The sequence below is a fragment of the Nipponia nippon genome, unplaced genomic scaffold (assembly GCF_047370975.1).
Source record: "Nipponia nippon isolate SJK-2023a ecotype South Korea unplaced genomic scaffold, ASM4737097v1 scaffold_4, whole genome shotgun sequence".
Classification (NCBI taxonomy): domain Eukaryota; kingdom Metazoa; phylum Chordata; class Aves; order Pelecaniformes; family Threskiornithidae; genus Nipponia; species Nipponia nippon.
Window position 1 is genome coordinate 97,193,111 of NW_028262358.1, and position 22,150 is coordinate 97,215,260.

Here is a 22,150-nt window from a genome sequence, read left to right on the forward strand (position 1 = left end):
AAATGAGAGAGACATTAGAAGCAGCTTGACTTCAGGCTAGTGTATATTATTCAGTGACCTTAATGACTTCAAAGGATTTAAGAAGTTCTTGGGCGAGGTGAGTCCCCTTCACAGTGGTACAAGCTCAAGTTCATTCTTGTGTTTCTTCCTGTGACCCAACAAATGATACATTCGTTTCTGTGTAGTGGCCTGCCTTCACTGAGAAGGCTGGAAAGTGGTCCTACTCCATCTCAGCCCATTCTAGCTTCCACCTGGGTGACTAGGTTGTTCTCTTGGAGTGTGACGCTTTACAGTTGAAGACGACTAGTCAGAGGGTCTCCTACTAACCAAATTCCCTAACCACAAGACTTTTTTTATAGAAAATGGGCTTCTGAACACCTGCCTTTTTTCACTACGTTGTTGTTGTGGTTTAACCCCAGCTGGCAACTAAGCACCACACAGCCACTCGCTCACTCCCCCCCAGTGGGAGATGGGGGAGAGAAATGGAAGGGTAAAAGTGAGAAAACTCGTGGGTTCAGATAAAGACAGTTTAATAAGTAAAGCAAAAGCCGCGAACACAAGCAAATCAAAACAAGGAATTCATTCACTGCTTCCCATCGGCAGGCAGGTGTTCATCCATCTCCAGGAAAGCAGGGCTCCATCTCGCGTAACCGTTACTTGGGAAGACAAATGCCATCACTCTGAATGTCCCACCTTCCTTCTTCTTCCCCCAGCTTTATATGCTGAGCATGATGTCATATGGTATGGGATATCGCTTTGGTCAGTTGGGGTCAGCTGTCCCAGCTGCGTCCCCTCCCCGCTTCTTGTGCACCCCCAGCCTACTCGCTGGTGGGGTGGTGTCAGAAGCAGAAAAGGCCTTGACTCTGTAAGCACTGCTCAGCAATAATGAAAATATCTCTGTGTTATCAACACTGTTTTCAGCACAAATCCAAACCATAGCTCCATACCAGCTGCTAATAAGAAAATTAACTCTATTCCAGCCAAAACCAACACAGCAGTATGCTTGCTTTAACATGTGAGTGTTAATTATGCATACTTAACAGGTCACGCTCATTAAGGGAATGAGGAAGGGGTTTGGGCACCTTACTGTCTATCTGTAAGGCATAGGAGACCCTAGGAAGAAATTAAACAATGAGGTGCTCAGGGTAGGAGCATCTGGAGCACATGTGGTTACATTCTGAAGGACCCTTCTGAGGCACCATCTTGAGCAACCTTCCATTGCTGACCTTCCTGTCAGCAGGGGAGTTGGACAAGACCATGTCCAGAGGTCCCTTCCAACCTCAATTCTGTGATTATGTGATTGTGAGGCAGAAAAGAGGTCCTGTCAGCCTTTGGGTCTCAGAATAAAACATAAATGCCTGACTTACAGTGTTCATCCTGGAGAGTACGTGTCAAAATGGTTTTTGTGTTTGTTTTTCTAAACCTACATTTTCCAAAGCTTGCTTACACACGGGGTTAGATGTTTTGCATACTGCATATTTCAAAGCTCTTCAGTAGTCTGTACATGTTTTTATTGAAATGGATCTTTTCCTTTTACTTTTCTATCAGACTTGGGCTCTGAGGAATTCAGTCTGTTCTATGATCCGTGTCCATGGAACCATGGGTTATGTGCAGGTGGATCTCTTACATCACCTAGCCTAATCTTGTCTGCTGTTGGTTTACAGTTTGACACAGGGCAAATCATTTCACTTCTTTTATAAGTGGAAGGATTAATAATGAACTTATTCATAGGGCTGTTGCAAAGATGAGTTAGCTGGTAAGTCTTCAGTCCACTCTGCAAGTTTTAATATGCATTTACAAAACAGACTTTTCCTTTACATGGACTGCCTGATTGCTCTATATGTCACTGTGTTTTCACACTCATATGTTTAGTGTTACAAGGACAGCCTCATGCTGCCTGCATTCTCTACCAGTTTGTGAAAATGCAGCTATGGTGCTTAAACATGAGGATCATTTTGTGGCTTCCCCTAACTTTAGTGTCTTCTGCCCGTGCACTGCACACCAGATTTCTTCTTGGTGTGCCTGATCGATTAGTATGGCTGTGGTTATTCCAGGAAAAGGGATGATACCTCACTTAATTCAATGCTTACTTTATTAACTAAGATTAAGAAATCAATAATAATTAAAATTAGAAAGGCAAGAATACGAAACAAAGCACTACTCAAGCGACAGCAGTTCCTAGTAACAACGCAGCACATACACATCTCACTCAGGTGTGACCTGTTACAGTTGCGTGCTGTCTGCAGCCCATGCCACAGCTGCAGCAGGGAGGCCGTGCATCATGCTAATCATCATACCGGCAGGGCCCCGAACGCATCTGCCCTCCAGGGGTCTGGCCATCAGGGCCGGCTCAGAGCCCCCACGATGGAGGACACCCTTCCCACTGGGGACCGTGGGGAAGAGCTCCCAGACAGTGCTGTGACATGAACACAGCCAGGGCTAATCCCAGTCCACTAGGAGTTGCTTTCAGCTGAGGCTCCACTGTTGTGCCTGGCCTGAGCTATTGCCCAGCCACCCACCAGCTGTGCCTGTTCTTGGCCGTGTACCCCACCAGTTCAGGTCCCAACCTCAATCCCCACCCATAGGCTGACCTCTCAGCCTAGACTCAGCATGGGCCTGTGTTCTGCACCAGGAGGTTCTGTTTTGATATGATCCCAGTAAGAAAGGCACTCAGAGTCTGTAAAGTATCATTTAAAATGCTATTTATTAGGGCTAACACTATAAAGAAGAAGAGGATAGTACAGGCATCTTACACCCCTTCAGATGCTGGTAACCCCAGGTTGTGCACCATCAAATTGGGTCTCTGATCAGACCGCAGCACTCTGTGCAGATCATATCTGTGAAAAGGTTACCCCATTGTGATCATTCGCGCTATTATTGGATTTTCTTACAAGAAAACAACTGTGTTCACAATTTCTAGAGCTGCCCTGCTCCTGGCTGGGGTGATGGGACAGGCCTTGGCTGCCAGACCCTGCCCTGCCACCCCAAGGAGCCCCTGTGGCTCCTAACACCCCAGCCTTGAGGGAGCAGCTGGCCCACACTGTATCCTGACCGGTCAAGTTCAGAATATAACACTTGGTCTACCTTGTTCTAAGTCCAGCAATGAGATCAAGGTTGCAATACTTCCTCCTATGAGGCAGTACAAGTTGGACCTACTGATGGTGGCTCCTCTAGGGTCTTCAGACCATCTTTTTTCCCACCAAAGTTTGCGTAGTACCATGGTGGGTTTACATAAGCAGTCTCCTGGTCTGAGCATTATGTGGGCACTCAGTCAAGTATTAATTTCAGTGATTTCCTCCAGTCACCCTTTTCATGTCCTGTTGCTGGTTCCTTCCTCATGTTACTTTCTGTACCAGTCTCCAGGCAAAGTTATTTACTTCTTCACGTTACTTTTGTGTCACTGCTATAGCTAATTTCCAGGCAGACATGGTTTACTTCTCCCCACCAATCATTCTTAGTGACCCACTTCATTATAACTAATAGCCGTGAACACTCCTGCATAGCATTTGTCTCTGACAAGTTTGTGGTGACCAGGGAGGACCATTCAGACCCTCTCACAGAGTGAGATCCAAAAAAAATCCAGCTCCTATGAATAATCCTGTTTAGTTTGATGAACTGAATGCTGACTGATGATGCTGAGTGTCACCTGAATAAAAAGATTTAGTATTAGCTTTGGTTATTCTGTAATTAACTGTTAAACCATCTCAAACCAACGATTTCAGCAGTTACTGGACCTGTCTTCTATGTGTATATTTTTCTCCCTGTGATATTTGTCTATTATGAGCTGTTCTCCTATACAGACACTGGAGGACTCAGGCTTTCAAACACTTCTTATGTTTCAGTACATAAAGGTAAAGTTTGTGATATGCCTTGTTATGACAAATGTGGTATTTTGTATGTTTATGAACTCAGTCATTTGTTCTTAGTTCCCCAAAACTGCATAATACGTTTTTTACCAAAAAGAGGGCAGTCCAAACATTTTTATGTTCTTAGTTTTTCACTGAAAGTGTGATCTACTACTAAATAGATCAATTTATGGGTAAGATCAAACCAAATGAGATTTATTCCTGCTGTGGGAACAAATCTGAATGAATTCACTCTTTCAGGTGGGAACTTTATGATCTCACATTATTTAATGGGATAGTTAAATTGACTCTGATTTAATTTGTGCATATAATCTACACTGTTGCAAATCAGACACAGCTTAATCTGAACTGAATTTTTGTCAGTTAAAAATGTTTATTCTGATAAATTGAAACTTTGTTCAGTGCTTGAATTTTTACCTAAAGTATCTACATGGTTAATAGCACTGAGCATGCATTTGAAATGAAATAGTTAATCTCAGTTTTTTTCTTGTAGTGAAATATTTTCTAATATTTCCAAATTCAATATATGTGTATTGCATCCATAATATTTAAGTGAAAAAGTGGACATCAAAATGAAGAAATAAAGCACCTCATCTGTAAGGAAAACGAAGTTGTACATGCACAGCAACAGTCATTGTGGTGTTGTTTATACTTCCATAATTTCCTTCATGACTTACATTCATAAAATATAATCTTGTTAAAAGGCTACTGTCCTACATAAGAATTTGCCTACCCGTGAAGAAATGTAGCACATTTCACATCATACAAGATTGCCCTTTTCCATGAACACCTCATACCTTCTATTTCTAAAATCTGATTAAAGTAATCCATCTTGTTTAAAAAACAGAAAACTTAATAAAGGGTGGCCTATGAACACACATTTACTCATACAAGCTAAATGTATTATATTTACCTTATTTTTCTTATTTTGCAGTTAATATTCATGAATCTTGTGCAGTATTTATTTTCCAAATAATACACTTCAGCTCAAATATACATCACTAATCAAAGTGACTGAAAAAAATAGGTGAGACATTTGTAATACATTATAAAATGTACATCAGGCTATTTAAGTAGTCTCTCTTGAAGCACATCCAAATGGCATTATAATCTATATTTTACTTTTTATATTCAAAAAGGGAATAAGCATTATGATCCTGTACTTTCATGTATGTTTAAGAGTAGTTTTAAAGAAAATTGCAGCCAAAATGTGTATAAACGTATCACCATAAAGCAGTGTCTTTTTTCTTTTTTTTTTAAATAGTTGGTTATAGCTTAGCAAAATGTTCTTAGCTGTTCATATCAGATGCTGTGATTTAGACAGCTTCAATTACAAAGTACATATGAAAATATTAAGAGAATCTTAATTTGTTTGACATAGCAGTTCTAAAGCTCATACTTCTTGATATTAGGCAAAACCACAGTATATGTGTTATCATAAGGAGACTGCAACAAAATAGCTCATGACTCTGGTCCAGATAAAGGCGAGTGGACTACTTTAATCAGTTTGGATGACAACAGTAAACTTCAGGTTCTGTGCAATTCTGTATTTATATATGTATTCTGAAAGCACAGATCTGCTCCTTTGTGTGTTCAAAGAAATAAGTATCAGTCAAGAAACAGTTTTTCAAAAATGCAATTAGCTGATTGCATTGCCTGGCAGTTAGACTTCACAAATCAATAAATCTTAAGTCTGGTAAGTGAGCATGTCCTTTAGCATTGTATTATTGTATTATTGACTTCAGGTGAGTTGCTTACGCTTTGTGAAAGTAGATTTGTAGTGTACCCAGCACTTTTAGTAGTACTGCTACCTCTCATTTATCCCAAATCAGAGTTATTCTTTACATGTGTTGAAGAGGGCCTGAAGGGATTATGATAGCAAATACTTACCTTCTTTCTTACTGATGGTGTCAAAATCAGAGACAAAATGTTGGTGAGGGTTGGAGGCCCAGAGATGACTCTCTTAACTGGCATTACAGCTTACTAAGAATGATCAATTATTCATTCCCAGTTTCATCTGGGCTACAAAGGGTGTATTACCCTTCTGCAGTATGCTCTGCAGGTCTGCTTGTCCCGTCCCTTTGTTTATGACAGCATAAGAAGTAATGCTTACCACAAATAAAATGATAATGATAATTCTTGTCGTACATAGAAAACTATTCTTTAGCAATAACATATGTTTGCACCTTCAATGAGACTAAAATAATAATTTGCCAAATGAAGCAGTACAGTGTAGAACTCAATATCCTATTTTAAGAGGCTGTCCCTGACTTACACCCTCTTGCTGCATTTCAGTTGATCTTAGTGTAATTCAACTGAATTGGGCGTTCTTAGACCTTTATAGAAGAGCTGAGTAGGGGATATAGGTGCTTCAGCCATTGTTCCTGAGTTATAACACAGATTAGGTGTCTGCCTTTTCCTTTTTTCTGACTAGGATGCTTTTGAGAATATGAAGAAGCAGATGACTTGAATGTCATCAGCAGAGCCCAAGAACAGGCTGTCTGAATATCACTATGAGAAGCAGGTACATAAAGTTTGCCTAAGTCTCAATTAGGGCAGTGTGAGAGTAGCTCTGAGGTCCAAAGACTTAAGGTTACAAAGGATTAGAAGACGTGAGCCTTAAAGACTCTGAAACCAATATATATATATTTTTTTTTTTAAACTGTAACTTAAATGCGTAAAACTGAAATACCAGCAGGATGTCTCTTGGTCATGAGTATTAGCAAAGATGCCAGCCTCAACCTCAGGGTTTGCACTAGTTGGCAATGGAAGGATTTTATTCTTTAGAGTCTCCCCAGAATTTCCAGTATGAGTATATAAATTGTTCCTTCTTTGCCATTCAAGTGAAAGAGTCTTTTTCTCACTAACCACACTGCTTAATCTATTTTTCTCTTAGTTTTCCCATGTAGAGGGGAAGTAGCAGTTCATTTTAGACCATCAGAGTATGCAAAGGAAAATTAATTAGTACTGCCTGGTAGAAGCAATATGTTACACATTGTTGTATTTCTTCTGCCTATAACAGGTAAGAACATAGAAGATTCTCAGTTGGGGATCATTGCAGTATTGCATTTTTATCTGTACAACATTGCATTGATGCAGCTTTATGCATGTGTCAGGTGGCTTCCTAATTTTCATTCATAGGATCAGATTTATGTGAGACACTAAATGGAAGACTATGTGTGAAGACAGCTCAACATAATCATTCACTCTATATTCTAGTGCAATACTAAGCTCCTGCTAACTCCAGAAGAGTTGCTATGCTGCTGGGAGTGATAGCCCTCCTCAGGGGAGAGGAGACATAATTGGTAGGACATCACCTACTATGTATCTCTGCGAGCATATTTCCAGCTCTTTTTTGAGGCGTTTTGTTGGTAAGGTGTTAGGATGATTCAACCCTCAACATTTGTTTGAATTTACCTTTTTCATTATTGTCTTGAGTGGAATTCCCCCCCTCCCTCAAAATATGATATTTTGTATATGTTATTCTTTTCCTTTATTCTTTTCTTTGTTCTGTTTTAACCATTCTAACAAGCACAATTTATGTATACACAGAAAAACTCTTACCACTGTAGGCAAATTGTTATTATAACCGTGTTGTAGATAAACATCGGTTGTTGTCAAAAATGTATGTATGAATGTATTTTCTTCAAACGTTGTATCTCATAGCCATTTCACATGAGATCATTGCTTCTGTACATACATACACTGGTTTCTTATTTATTTTCACCAGTATTTTGTATGCATGAGATTGAGTTAGCTGGTAGGTAGATCTGCAGTGCAACAATGTAGACGATATCCAAATATTTTTTGAAATTTGAGGTTTTACCCAATGCCCTGTTTCATATTTTGCCAGACTTACAGCAATGTTAATTTGCTCACTGGGAGATAATACTGAATGTTGCTTATATAGAGTTATACTTTGCTTCTACTGATACTAACCTTTTCTAGAAGAAAACATGATCCAACACTGTTTTTTTTCAGTGTGTTCAAAATCACTGTAACTACAAGTGATTTTATACTTAAAGAGAATGGTATGGCTGATAGTGGACAGATAGTCATGTTTCTCTCAAGAATAAAAGATCTCTGACTTGGTAAAGTCTTGTACTTTTGTGGAGTATTCTCCTTGTAACGTTAGTGTTCAACTGCTCCATGCAATCAAATTTAGGCTTCAGTTTATTCAATGTTTAGCAGAAGTCTCCCAACTCACTCTTCTTCAATATAATAGTGCACTGTTGCATTTGATTACTATTCTGGCTTTTTCTAAATTAACAAAATCACGTAATTTAGTTCCCCTAGACAAAAGTATCTGACTTTTGAGATAATAGATCAGTGTTAGGGAGCTCGTTTCCCATTTTGTTTGCTGAAATGGTTTCATCTGCACTTAAGGGAAGAACAAGTCAAAACCTATTATGTAATGACTCTTCATATAAAAGGTTTCACTCTTTTTACATCAGAATATTCATTCAGTGAAGATTATAGTTGAATTTCCCTCATTTTTTCTATATGTCTTCCACACTTTATATTAGGTGTTTCATAGGCTTTAACTGGAGGCTTTTAATCGAAGGAGGAAGCAAACTTTCCTTTCTGTCATTACATGATTTTTAATAAAATTGCTTGAATGCAATTACATCTATATTAAAAATCAGTGAATGAGATAAGCCAGATTAGAGGGTAAGAACGAGCTGTGCAAAAGACTGCAAGCACTTTCCCTGAGGAATGTTCATCTCTGGAGCTCCAAAGAGTAGAAGTCTTTCTCTTTGGTATAATGTAGGCTCAAAGAAAAGTCAAAGGTAGCCATAATGAACATTAAAACAGCCTTGTTCAGGTGCAGCAAATACCCAGTTGGTACGTGAACCTGAGGCAATGCTGTCAGAAACAGGAGAAACCAACAGTATTCAGACTTAAAGGTGGATTACTGGGTTTAAAACCACAGGGTTTTATCAGCAGTAAAAACTGGTGGTTCCATGAATTCATCTAACAGAAAAAAGCCCACAAAAATACACAGAGAAGCCTATTATGATCCAACAAAGAACAGGCAGTACATAAGCACAAGTGCAGTACATATTCTCCGTCCTTCTAAGAACAGGTTGTCCCAAAACTCAGATTAGAACATAAGGTTTTCGTAGGAGTTGGTGCCTACTGTCAGGATCAATTTTGTAATAATATATCCTTCCAATACTGTCATGATCATGAATAATGATAACAATAACTACCATAATGATGATGATAACAACTATTAAATTTTGTTGTAGCTTCAAAACTCTGCAGAGCTGTTAATGCTAATTCTTCCAGTATCCTTGTGCTATTCCCATTTTTGCATGTGTGAAACGGAGATGTCACAGTGTATGTCTGTTGTCACAGTGCACTGATGTACTGTGTTTACACTAGTGCAGTCCCTGTGAAGCCAGTAGAATTGCAGAGATATGATTAAGAACAGAATTTACACCTTCCTGTTAGGAGCCAGTCTGAGAACAGATATCTTTAAAGTCATGATTCATAAAATATATGTGTTGAAGAAAAGCATTCGATTGAAGTAAATGATCCTTGGGTGCATGCTGCCTGTAGTATTCTCAGTGATACATGCAACAGAGAGAGTCCTATTAACCAATCTACTAAAGGATCATATACTTGACTGTTGGACTGGCAGAGCTGGAGTAAGCGAGGCATAAAGCAAGCTAAGTAGAACCTAGCATAAACAGTATCTGTTTCACTTAAAGTAGATATTACCATTTTCAGTTAGTAATGTGCTTATACACAAACAGGAACTTCTGGGGGGAGTTTAGATTCTATATAATGTGTGAAAAACACATTAAGTAAAGAAATTGCATCTTCTGTGCAAGGTAGACAACATTAGGCAAGATAAAGTGTATTTGTCTCATGCTATCCAATTCTACTAGTATCTCCACAGCAAAAGAGAAAAGATACAGTTTGAAGGTGAACAAAAGCATTTCCCTTTCTTCCCTTTTATTCAGCGCTCTCTAGAAAGATGTTTTTTCATAAGTAGGTAACATTAGATTTGTGTATAATAGAATCTAGTCTTATATAAATTCAGAGACACTGATTGTTGCAGTCACTTCTATTATAGTCGTTTTGTTTGTCTATTATGAGACCTGTTCCATTCTTTCTTTACTTTGCAGATGGGCTCAATTATCTGAAAGATCACTTCTTACGAAATCTGAGACAGATTTTTCAGTGTTAACATTACTTCACTGAATCGTATGTAATTCTTTTGATAGAAATGTTAGAATTATAGAATTGTAGGGCTGCAAGACATCTTAGGTGATCACCTAGTCTACACCACTGCCTTAGTAGGGCACACTTATGCCATATTCATCATACCTGTAAATTAAATGTTTATGCCATTTCTGACAGATGTTTGTATAACCAGTCCTTAAAAACCTTCAGTGGGTGAGCCTGTACAAACGTGTGCAATTTACCTCGTTATCCATACTATTAGAGAGATTTTTTATAATGTCTGACACAGAGACAAAGGAAAGTTTACTTATTTCTTGTTTGTAGCAGCCTTCTACGTGCTTGCAGATTATATTATGCATCTGATTTGCCTTGTCTTCTTCATCTCTTTCAATTTTGGCTAAGTGATGGATGGTATTGTCAACATCAGATATCCACTGCAAGAATGCTAACAACTGAAGTATATATCTTGGATTTGATGAAACCTGGATTTAAACTTATCTTGCAGCTCACTTTTACAGATCTCCAGTGGTTCTTGAAGCACTTTTCTAGTCTTGATTCTCTTGGCCCACTTATTCTTCAATGCGATGCCCCATTTGAAGGCTATTAGCAGGCCTTATGTAGCAGCAACCATAGAAATGAGGGAATGCAGATACCAAGCATGTTGATGATAGTATGGGAACAGAAAACCAGAGATTAGTGAAAATGGATTAAGCAAAACTCCTGCTGATTAATAAAGTGGGTCGTTAAGAAATATGACGTCATTCATTGTCCTTACCTTGGAAGAAAGCAGTAAAATGCTTTACATGTCCACTATCTCTATACCTATCCATACATCCTGTTATTGTGCTTACCTTTTCTGTAACAGGATGACATTGTTGACTTATTTTCAACTTGTCATCTACTCTTAAGGATCTTTACTGTGGAACTGTTACGAGCTATATAACTGTTTCCAAGTCCTAGGAGCTTTCAAAATCCACTGTGAAGTATGTTTTGCTTATAATTATTATGCCATATTAAGCATTGTGTTCATTATGTTAATAATAGATTAATTATTACTAGATTATGTGAAAGGACATGACAAGAAGCCTAGCAAATTACCCCTTAGAAGCTAACTGGAAGAAAGCTGATGATTTGCAGCAAGCCAATTTCTGGTGAATCTTCATTATATTAATTTGTCTTTAATCAAAGAAAATGTCATGGGAATGGAAGAGTAGAATAAATAAACATTTTTATTTTTTAAATACCTTTCACCATAAAAAAAAGGTTCCATGCAACAAAATAATGGCAAAAAGTCAGTGTTAGACTGACTAATCTTTTCATATTAAAACTGGGTGGAATGGAAGCACACATGTGGTGAACAGGTTTGAAATTTAGCCGGTTCACTTTGATAGTATTTAAAATATATTCTCACAACATTTTAATAATGGAAAACGAAGAAGTATTGTTCTCTTATGGATACTTCATTTCTTATAGCTTGATATATGTATGACTGGAGAAGGCTCAGCAACTTTAATGTGAGAGCCATGTAAGGGTGCTATTATTCTTCCTGAATTAATCAGAACTGAGGAAGAGCTGGCCAAATTTTTCTCTCTTGTGTTAATGCGAGTCCATTGACATGCGTTACACTTTGTTAGAGTTTGGCCTGCTCTCAGAAGGCCCAGCAAATATTGTGATGGCAGTTTCAAAGTCAGAATTTTGACAAATGGCATCCTCCAAATGTACGGCAAATTATGCTAGTTGAAAGTCTACTAAGAAACAAAAGGCAAATAGTACCTTTTAAATGTCAAACTCTGTATTATCTTTATAGGAAAGTGCATAAAATGTCTGTAAGAAAGATTTGAAATGGTAACATAACACTGGTTTTATTAATATGGTAGGATTTTTGTTAAGAAAATTTTGACTTCCTGGAGTATGCAAAATCACATGGGAAGAGCTATAAGGTTTTTCTGTTTCTTACTGCTTTTCTCATTCAGACATGTAAATTTAAAGATTTTTTTAAAAGACCTGTGTGGAAAAATGGGAGAAAAGGAGGCATTTAGTACAAAAATTATGATATTACTGTGCAAATCACTCTGTGTATTACATAGGGGTTCTAGTGTAAGTATCATACATACAGTTCAGTTCAAACTTCCTCATACATTTTGAAGTGTTGACTGAAACGTTTGTTATTTCCTACAGATAAATCCAAAAGTCTGGCAGAAAATCAAGTGTGTTCTGTGGATAAAACAACCTTGTCAATAAATCTATAATCAAATGCAAATAAGAAACATTTAATTTAAAAGGAAATTGATGTTGAAAGTGGTGCCTAAGACTGGTGTTTCCATAAAACTGTGTATGTGTGTTCAAACAACAGCTAGAGAGTTCCTTTTTTTTGTTTCATTGGTTGCAACCACAATGAAGAAAGAGAAAATGGAGTGTTTGGAAGATTTTCAAAGTCAAAGTATAATGTAACTGGATTGATGCTTTAAAATCTCAGTTTTCAGGTTTTTTTAAGTGGTCCTTTTTGCAACTCTTTTCATTGAAAACAATAACTAGTATTTTGCAACAGTGCAATATGGAGCACTTAGGAACAAAATGAGCTGAATACAGAGCGCTATGTATAATAGTAGAAAAAAACTCCAGTTCAGTTTGAAATATTTTTCCTTTTCTGCAGTAGCCAGTAACAGGACCTCTAATGACCTTTTGAATCCAGAAGAATCAGTGTGGTACTGCAGGACCCACTATGCCATACAAACACACCACGCTATGTAAGGCGAGCACTGTCATTTGTATCTAGCTATAGTACCCTTATTATTGGGTACAAATATATCAGAGCAACTGCTTATACGCATAAGGCAGGCTAGACGCGCAAAAATATTCATGTGCATTACTATGTCCACTCTTATGTGTACTAATTGGCTGTCTAAGGGCTCACTCTCTCAAATTTGTTCACCTTTGTGTATTTTTCTAAGTTCTTCTTTTCCTACATATTCTAGTAAAACTGATCAAGAAATAAGGGAGGTATTAAGTACAAATAGCAGAATCTATTTTTTAGCATCATTAGGAGGAGCAGCCTTCTATGTGTGGATATGAGGAAGGCGTCGGCAATAACGGGGAATGTAATATTCAGTGTAACGCTGCCAAAGACTGTTAACTGTTTTTCTTCACATAGTGAGGAACAACTCTTGAATCTTGCACAAATACCAGGCACTCTAAGGCCCAATTAAGAAAACACTGAAAATAAACCATCAGCAAAACTGTCAGATTTTCTGCCCCATCAGAATAGACTTTAATAGCTATGGTTTCTTCTCTCCTCCAAACCCAGACCTCTGATAACTAGTCACAGAACTGTAGAATCATAGAATATCTCAAGTTGGAAGAGACCCATAAGGATCATCTAGTCCAACTCCCTGCTCCTCTCAGGACTACCTAAAACTAAACCATATGACTAAGAAAGTTGTCCAGACGCTCCTTGAACTCTGACAGGCTTGGTGCCGTGACCACTTCCTTGGGGAGCCTGTTCCAGTGACCGACCACCCTGTCAGTGAAGAACCTTTTCCTAATGTCTAATCTGAACTTCCCCTGACACAGCTTCATTCCATTTCCTCATGTCCTATCGCTGGTCACCAGAGAGAGGAGATCAGCACCTCCCCCTCTGCTGCCATCCTTGAGGAAGTTGTAGACTGTGATGAGGTCACCTCTCAGCCTTCTCTTCTCCAAGCTGAACAAACCAAGTGACCTCAGCCACTCCTCGTAAGTCTTGCCCTCAAGATCTTTCACCATCTTGGTCACCCTCCTCTGGACACACTCTAATAGTTCCATGTCCTTCTTATACTGAGGTGCCCCAAAATGCACACAGTACTCTAGGTGGGGCCACACCAGTGCGGTGTAGAGTGGGACAATCACCCCCCTTGACGGGCTAGCTATACTGTGCTTGATGCACCCCGGGACACAGTTGGACCTTTTGGTTGCCAGGACACACTGTTGACTCATATTCAACTTGCCATCAACCCAAACCCCCAGATCTTTTTCTTCGGGACTGCTCTCCAGCCTCTCATCCCCCAGTATTTACGTATAACCAGGATTGCCCCATCCCAGGTAGAGTTTCTGGCATTTGCTCTTGTTAAATTTCATACGGTTGGTGATTGCCCAGCTCTCTATCCAGATTCCTCTGTAAGGCCTCTCTACCCTCAAAGGAGTCCACACCTCCTCCTAGTTTAGTATCATCAGCAAACATACTACTGTACATTCAATTCCTGCGTCCAGATCATTTCTAAAAACATTGAAGAGCACTGGCCCTAAAATTGAGCCCTGGGGAAACCCTCTGGTGACTGGCTGCCAGCCTGCTGTAGCCCCATTTACTATAACCCTTTGAGCCTGACCCATCAGCCAACTGCTCACCCAATGTATTATGGACTTGTCTAGCTGTGTGCTGGACATTTTATGCAGAAGGATACTGTGAGAGACAGTATTAAAAGCTTTGCTAAAATCCAAACCCACCACATCTACTGGCTTCCCTTTGTCAACTAAATGGGTGACCTTGTCATAAAAGGAAATCAAGTTGGTTAAGCAGGACTTTCCCCTCATGAACCCGTGCTGGCTGTGACTAATGACTGCATTGTCTCTCAAATGTTTTTCAATAACTCCCAAAATAATCATCTCCAGAATTTTACCAGGCACTTAAGTGAGACTAACAGGCCTGTAATTACCAGGGTTTTCCTTCTTTTTCCCTTTTTGAAAATTGGGAAAACATTTGCCAGCTTCCAGTCAACTGGGACCTCTCCGGACTCCCAAGACCATTGAAAAATAATAGGGAGAGGTCCCACGACAACATTGGCCAGGTCTGTCAGTACCCGGGGATGAATCCCATTGGGCCCCATAGATTTATACGCATCCAGCTGGAGCTGCAAGTCTCAAACAAGTTCAAGGTCAGCTGGGAGCTTATCATCCAAAAGTTCACACACACCTTCTTTTTTTTTTTTTTAAAAGAAAAGGACATCAAGGGATTACTGCAAGACACTATTAGGGGTCAAAGTCATTTGGGATTTTTCATCTTCTGTGCTTTTGACTACCCCCTTCCCTTGCCTCTCGTTCTCTCTCCCCCTCTCCCCTACGAGTACGCTTTTACAGTTGGTCAGCTCATAGCAACTAGAAAACCTGAAATTTGGTGTTGAATGGCTGGAGGTTACAACAGATGTTTCATTGATTTCAGATAAAATGTCAGACATAAAATGAGGCATTCATTTTTATAATTATCATTTCTTAGTGTTGTAATTGAAAGTGGTAAGAAATTCCAAAATTTGACCTTGTTGGAATAGGAGAGGGTAAAGAGACATGTGAACATTTCCATGGAAGCAATATGTTGAAGTTAATTTTGGGAAGAGAAGGTGTGTTTTTAATAATGAAATTTTTAAAATATATTTTTTAAGGAAAAAAAAATAGTAGGTCCAAGAATTTTGGAAAGAAGTACGAAGTGATTATTAAAACTGTAAGACACAGTACAGATTTTCACACTTGTGAATTGAATGAGCTCAGTCAAAAGTAAAATCACTGTTCTTGAAAAATCTCCTGTATTGCTTGACAGCTGGTTAGATGTTCCCTTGATAACTGCTCTGCTTAATCAAGGGTGTAAATGAAGCCGCCGTTTCAGTGTTTTGCAGGAGTCGTTTTAAGATTGTGTCTTTAATATGAACACTTTTTCAGTAAAGAGGATTTTTGTGGGAATTTTTTTCCTATGATGTGCTGTTAAGTTGGGCTAGTGTTTGTCAGCTTGTATGGAGAAAAATAGCAAATAGTTCTGAATGTAATCCTCCAATTGTGGCATTAGAAAATGGACAGTAGAATAACTACTTTATAATCATTTTTCAGAAGACCAGAAACCCTGGTCTGCTAGCAGTGTGAGATCTTTGTTCAGAAAAAATCTTACCGTGATAATTTAGCTCGGATAAGAACAAAAGCCGGTTATCTTTATAGTGCTTGGGGTTTTTTTATACCTGATGATCTGATCTGACATTCTAATTTTGTTATACCTCTCCTTAATCTGTTAGAAATACGGCTGCACCTTCAGCACTATATAGAAAACATAATTGCTATAAACTAAATTTTCTTAAGTATGTTTACACAACCGTGAATGCACCATTTTTACATGATTATATTAGGTAATTATAATGCATGAATGCAGTTAGAAGTCCTCCGGAAGTTCCAGTCTCCGAACCTATTCTCATCCATATTGTCAAATATGTAATCAGTTTAAGATACTTTACTGTGTTTCCCTTGATATAAACTGGAAGCTGAAGCAATCGTGCTATCAATTAGGGCTTAAGTCAGTCTTTCCAATGATTAGCAGAGACATTAGTATGAATTTTGTGTTCATGCTTTCTACTGTGCTCCTTTAGTGCCACCTGGTGACTAGCTTGAAAGAAAAAAAAACATGATTGCATTTCTCACGTGGAGAAGTAGCTGTGATAATTTAAGCTAAAACATTTGCTTGAGCAAGATTATACCAGGTAACATTTGATTTAGGAATGCCTCAATCTTAGCTAGTTTGAGAGGGTTTCTTTCAATATAATTTCTAGGCCTAAATTAATCCGATACTTAATATCGACAATTGTGTCATAGCTATGAGCATGTTAGGTAAACATTGCACTTCGTTGGAAATTCAGTGTTTATGCACATAATTACTCAAGATGTAGCAAGTAATGGCATTAATCACTGTATATAACTTCTGTTTTGCATCTGTTGAGGTCCATGAGACTTCTGTAAAGAAACAGCCCCTGTAGTACATCCTTTGTTAATTCTTGTTCTTAACGAGCTTATGTAAAATCCACAGAAGCTATGAAAAAATCATGTTATTCTAAGCCAAGCACAGAAAAGAAGGCTGAACCTCTTCTTTTTTCAAATCTGTGGAAACAAATATTCAACTACATCAGGCCTGTACCTTAGCATCTACAGGACCAGGTTGGGCTCCGCATGGCTCCAGACCTATTTGGATTATTGTGCATAACATTCCCATACGTCCTCCCCACACACCCGTTTCCCATACCTACTCCCCATACACCCAATTCTCTACTGCTCTGTGAATCCTTTTTATATCATTATGAGTGTGATGTGCATGAATCACAGTTTTGGTGCCTGACAAAATAATCCTGCAATAGGAATCATACTGCATTCTCTCCTGTCACTGTCTCTGGAGGGAAAAATACGCTGGCTTTGAGTGCAACTGAAATATGCCACTGAGATGTGAGGCAGATGGACTGAAATGCCTTCAGCATCTAAACGAGTGAAAAAGCACAACTGAACTAAAAATACTTCAAAATTTAAAGATGTCAGTGATTAGCTGCTTTCATCTCAGGTGTTCTTAATGTGAGGTCAGTATCTCATAATATGAGGTTAATTAGAAAAATAAAGAAAAAATGTCAAGAGAATAAATCATCAGTTCCATTTTATCTTTTCTAATGTGGATAATGGATTTCAATCTTCTGTGAGATGTGTGCAAGAATGCAACTGCATTTATCCAGTTGCAAGATTAAGACAGATTTAATCTTGGATTATAAGAAATATATTATCAAGTTATAAAGCTACATGAAGTGGTATTTTAGTTCAGGTCATTTCTGCTGCAGAATATTTCAAGCGCGTTCTTTTTTCCGTCATCGTTTTTAAAAACAAGTACATTTATGTCTTGCATATGTCCATATTGTAGCACTTTGTGGTTTTAAATGCTATAGTGAAGATAGAGACAGCATTTCTGTTTTAATTGCCATTTGTCATTATTTTCATAATTTTCTCAGAAAACTGTCTTTTGGGCTCTAATTTTCCATGCTCTGTCACTTTTCTAAAAGCTATTCTAAGCGTATTTGAGTAATCTAGCAAATTCAAACAGTCCTAATTTTGTGGTAATGTAAGCATGAAAAATATTCATTTTGTTCACATTTCAAATGACAGTTTTTCCTTTCTATGACATAAGACAGAGAGAAATTTCAAGTATTATTTGCTTGGAAATCCTTGCAGAGAAAGGAGCAAATACTGAAGAAAGTAGTGGTAACATTCCTAATGTGCTCTCCAGAATACAGGGCAATAGGTTGCTGCTTATAGCCTGTGGTTTTTTTCTTGCAACTCAGACACTAATTTAGTGACTGACATCAAACAAATCAGTTCTTTTCTTTGAGATTTCATTGCTGAATCTTAAAAAAAAAAAAATAGTGTTATGTCCTTTATGAAGTTGAGACCTAATGATCAAAATCACTGTATAATAGCTGTTGTTTATAGATACTGTTTTTTTTCCTTGGAATTTATTTTTTCTTTTTTCTGACACATTTCTTTAAAGGTAGAAGGCAGCACCACGTATGCCTGCATAGGGATGACTGTGCTATAATCTATATGAATTTAGGATACTTGGGCTTATATACATAAAGATACCACAGTAAAGACCATGTCAGCATCAAATAATCTCTAAAGCTTATTTTAATTGCACCCATTTTTAATTTTCCACTTTTTTTCCCCCAGCAAAGAATCAAAACAAGAGAAATTATGTATACAAAACAGTGAGAATGTATGAATACCAGACATTTGCAATGAAAGTTTACAATGCTGAATTTGGCTTGGATGGCTAATTGCTTGAAGATGATCAAACTGACATAGACCGTATTGTTCTTTTCTTTTCGATTAGATGAACATTCTTCTTTATTAACTTTGCCACGTCACTTAAACTTTTGTTCTTTGTGGGCTAGACTATTATAATGTGTGCCATAAGGGGTTAAACCTTAAATTGATTTAGAAACTGCAGCAGATGTGGACTTCAGAAGCCTTCCTGAAAAGCAGAAGCAAGGTGGGGCAGAGGGTAGGCTTTGCCATGAGTATGTCAGGTCTATACTACAATATCCACTCAGAGTAGGAAGCACCAAGGACAGCTTATGAGTTGGTTTTCCCCAAGAGAATCCTAAATGAGCTGATGTTCTTTTACCTGAGAAAGTTACCTTCATACACTGTGGTTTACCTGGACAATTCCAAGCAGATGAAATGTGAGTAGGAATAATAAATAAAATTCAAAGTATATTTTACATATCAAGAATTGGTTGGAAATCACAGTCGATGGAAGTACTTTCTCCAAAATTGTCCTTATTCCAAGTATCTAAAAAGGACATCTGTCAATATACCCATTATTTATTAAGGAGGAACTTCTGTTTATTCAGTTCACATTTTATAATGAAATTGTGAAAATTAGCTGATCTTCAGAACAGCAGACGTTGCTTCTGGCTCCTTGCATTCAAAATCAAAATGTTATGCTAACTTTAGACTACATAAGAAGGAACTTAACTTAAAATATACTTAAAAACTACATAATTTTTTTAACCTAAAATAAGAAAGAACAATGAACATTTTTCAAACTCATTTGAATAGTCTAGGGGTCTAGATCCCATTTCAAAAGGTGATAACAGAAGATGCCATTCCAATATCTGTCTTTTAAAAAAATTTTAAAACATTGCTGTTCCTGGTTCAAAAATAAGAAAAGTGTTACATACTTACAAAGGTGAAATAATTTAGCACATTTCAACCCCATGCAGCAGAGCACAGTGAAAAGTCAATGAGTTAGTATTGATTGAATTAGCTCTGGAACCAGAAGTAATATGACCATTGGAAAGGTAGGGTTTATTAATATAGGTGCATCACCTGCTGATATAGATATACTGCCTATGAGACTTGTGTTAGTAGATGCACTGTTTTTTTACTGCTCACTCAGAAATCACTGCACTGCAGTGAATGTTATAAATATTCATTAGGGGCCTAATACTATATCCATTTATGTCAACACAATGTTCCCGGTAACTTCAGAGCTGAAAACTGAGACTCTAAATTTTATACTGGATCTACAGACAGGAGGATAAAATAGTAAGATTGTTGACACAGGAATACAAAAGGAAAGCTCAAGGCATAACATGGAATAAATCATACCATGGCAGCTGCACACAATCAACCAGGTGATGGTGTATGAAAAGGTAGGCATTTGAGAGCATGGTAGGTCTTGATGTGTTTCATCCAGGAGTAAATTTGTCCTCGGCAGTGCTGAGGTAATTTCTAAGATTAGTAATATATACTTCTAGTGTTCAGGACATAATGGGCTTTAAAATATGTTAAGTCTTTCATATGTCTATGGCCTAACATAAAAATTCATCTATCCCAACACAAAATAGTTTATGAGATTCCTGTCATTGTCCTTTAGCATTTGTTTGTCTAAAAAAATAGAAAATTTAGCAGTCCATATAAATGTATAACTTTTTTTCAGAATCTTTTGTAAAAGCTATTGTGTAACTTTTGTGAAATATTGCACAAAAATGTAACGTTATTCTTGTTAAAAGCCTTACTCTGGAAACCTAATTATATGGATTTGACTGAGCAGTTTCATGTGCAGAGTGCATGTAGTCAGTAAACCTTAACATGCTTCCCAAAAGGAGGCCCATCACATTCTCTTTTAAAGCATGTGAAAATTGTAACTAAGGCAAAGTGGAATGGGGAAGCACTTCTACAAAAATGGCAGAGCTCAGTTTTAAAGAATCTATCGACCACTATTCTCCTATTCTGCCATTGCTGCAATAAAGTTTATGCAAATTTCCTTTCTAAATACAAAAACAGTATATTTGAAAATCATCTTGTTGGATTGAATTTTTATTGCTGATAATACTAATATCATTTCATCAGATCTCATCATAGAAAGAACCTGAAGAATTCTCAGTGTTTTATTGAATGTTCACTAGTATTTACTTTAGAAATTCCCTTAACCTTATATTCTTCTTTATATCTGAAGCTCAGTAACAGAGTTTACATTAACAGCACACTTCCCAAGTAGCGATAACTATATCACAGTGTAATTTTTCTGCTCAGAGGTATGCAGCCTTTCATTTCTTATTCTATTTCTGTTTCCCCTGTAGGGCAGGAAAAGGAAATTTCCACCTGGGGAGTTCAGCATCATTCAACATTGATGTTACTTGTCCAACAATCCTCTGTACTAGGGAGACCATATGTCAGCCACAGTTAGCACTTACAATTTATCAATACTCACTTAAGCATGTAAAGTTCTCTTTCTTCTTTGTCTCTGTGTACATTTCAAACACTGGAGTCAAGAACAGTAGGAAAGCAAATAGAAGAGGACATTAGTAGAAGAAACTTGGATCTTTTGTCTCTTGGGTAGTCCAGGTAGCCATGAAACTGGAATTATTAGTGTCAAAAGATTGTCATCCTTTATGGACACAGAAGCATCTTTTTCACCTTGCCTTTGCTGTGTGAGGTTTGAATACTCTGCTGTCAACAGCACAAACAGTAATGAGATCTTCTGTTTCCTTCCAGCTATATGTTGCCTGTGAGCAGTCCTGAAGGTTACTGTATGATTGAAATGGCTGCAGATGGAAATCCTCCTGTACAACACAGACTTTCTCTCTCATATCAAGCATCTCAGGTGAGTCTTCAAAACATCAAAAAATACTTATATGCTTTGAACATTTCATCAGCATATGCACTTCAGTTATTCTCAAAGGAGAATGGGCATTCTAACTTTTTCTAAAGGAGGAAATGTAATTCCTTCTCAGACATCATTATACGTACTTAATTTCTCTTTTCACATCAAGCATCCATAGTATTTCCATTAACTTCTTCAGTTTACTTGACTCTAAAACTTCTGTTTCAACTGCCTAAAGTCCATGAAAAGGACACTGATACTGCAAGAGGAAAAATGTCATTTAACTAGGCCATGGTGTTATTAGAAACAATTCAGATATTGTTAAGCAGTAATTCTCGTTACTTTTTATTTGCAAGCCACACTGTCTAGTGGAGGGCAGTTATGAATCATCAATGACTTAACCTGGTGTCAGCATTGTTGCTATGACTTCACTTCTGAATAGTATTGTAAAACTGACTGTCTCCATTTTGAAACTGGTATCAGAAGACTCATTCTAAATGGGCAGTAGGCCAGCTTTCCCAGATCTTGAGTTTTTCTGTTATTCTTTGTCTCCATGTTATTGCCTCTCTTTGTTATGCATTCTCTCATCACAAGATTATTTCTGCATGATACATTTTAAATGTTTTTGGACTTGAGAATTTTAACTGTGATTGACAGCTTACTT

The 22,150-nt window shown here is 37.7% G+C and overlaps 1 protein-coding gene across 1 annotated transcript in view; it reads left to right on the top strand.

Annotated features, from left to right (window-relative positions):
• The window catches only part of EYS (EGF-like photoreceptor maintenance factor), a 923,675-nt gene that overhangs the window by 777,272 nt on the left and 124,253 nt on the right, over positions 1-22,150 (top strand). Inside the window, exon 40 of the mRNA XM_087776394.1 lies at positions 21,378-21,486. Within this exon, the coding sequence (XP_087632520.1) occupies positions 21,378-21,486 (109 nt within the window). The remainder of the gene's footprint in view (positions 1-21,377; positions 21,487-22,150) is intronic.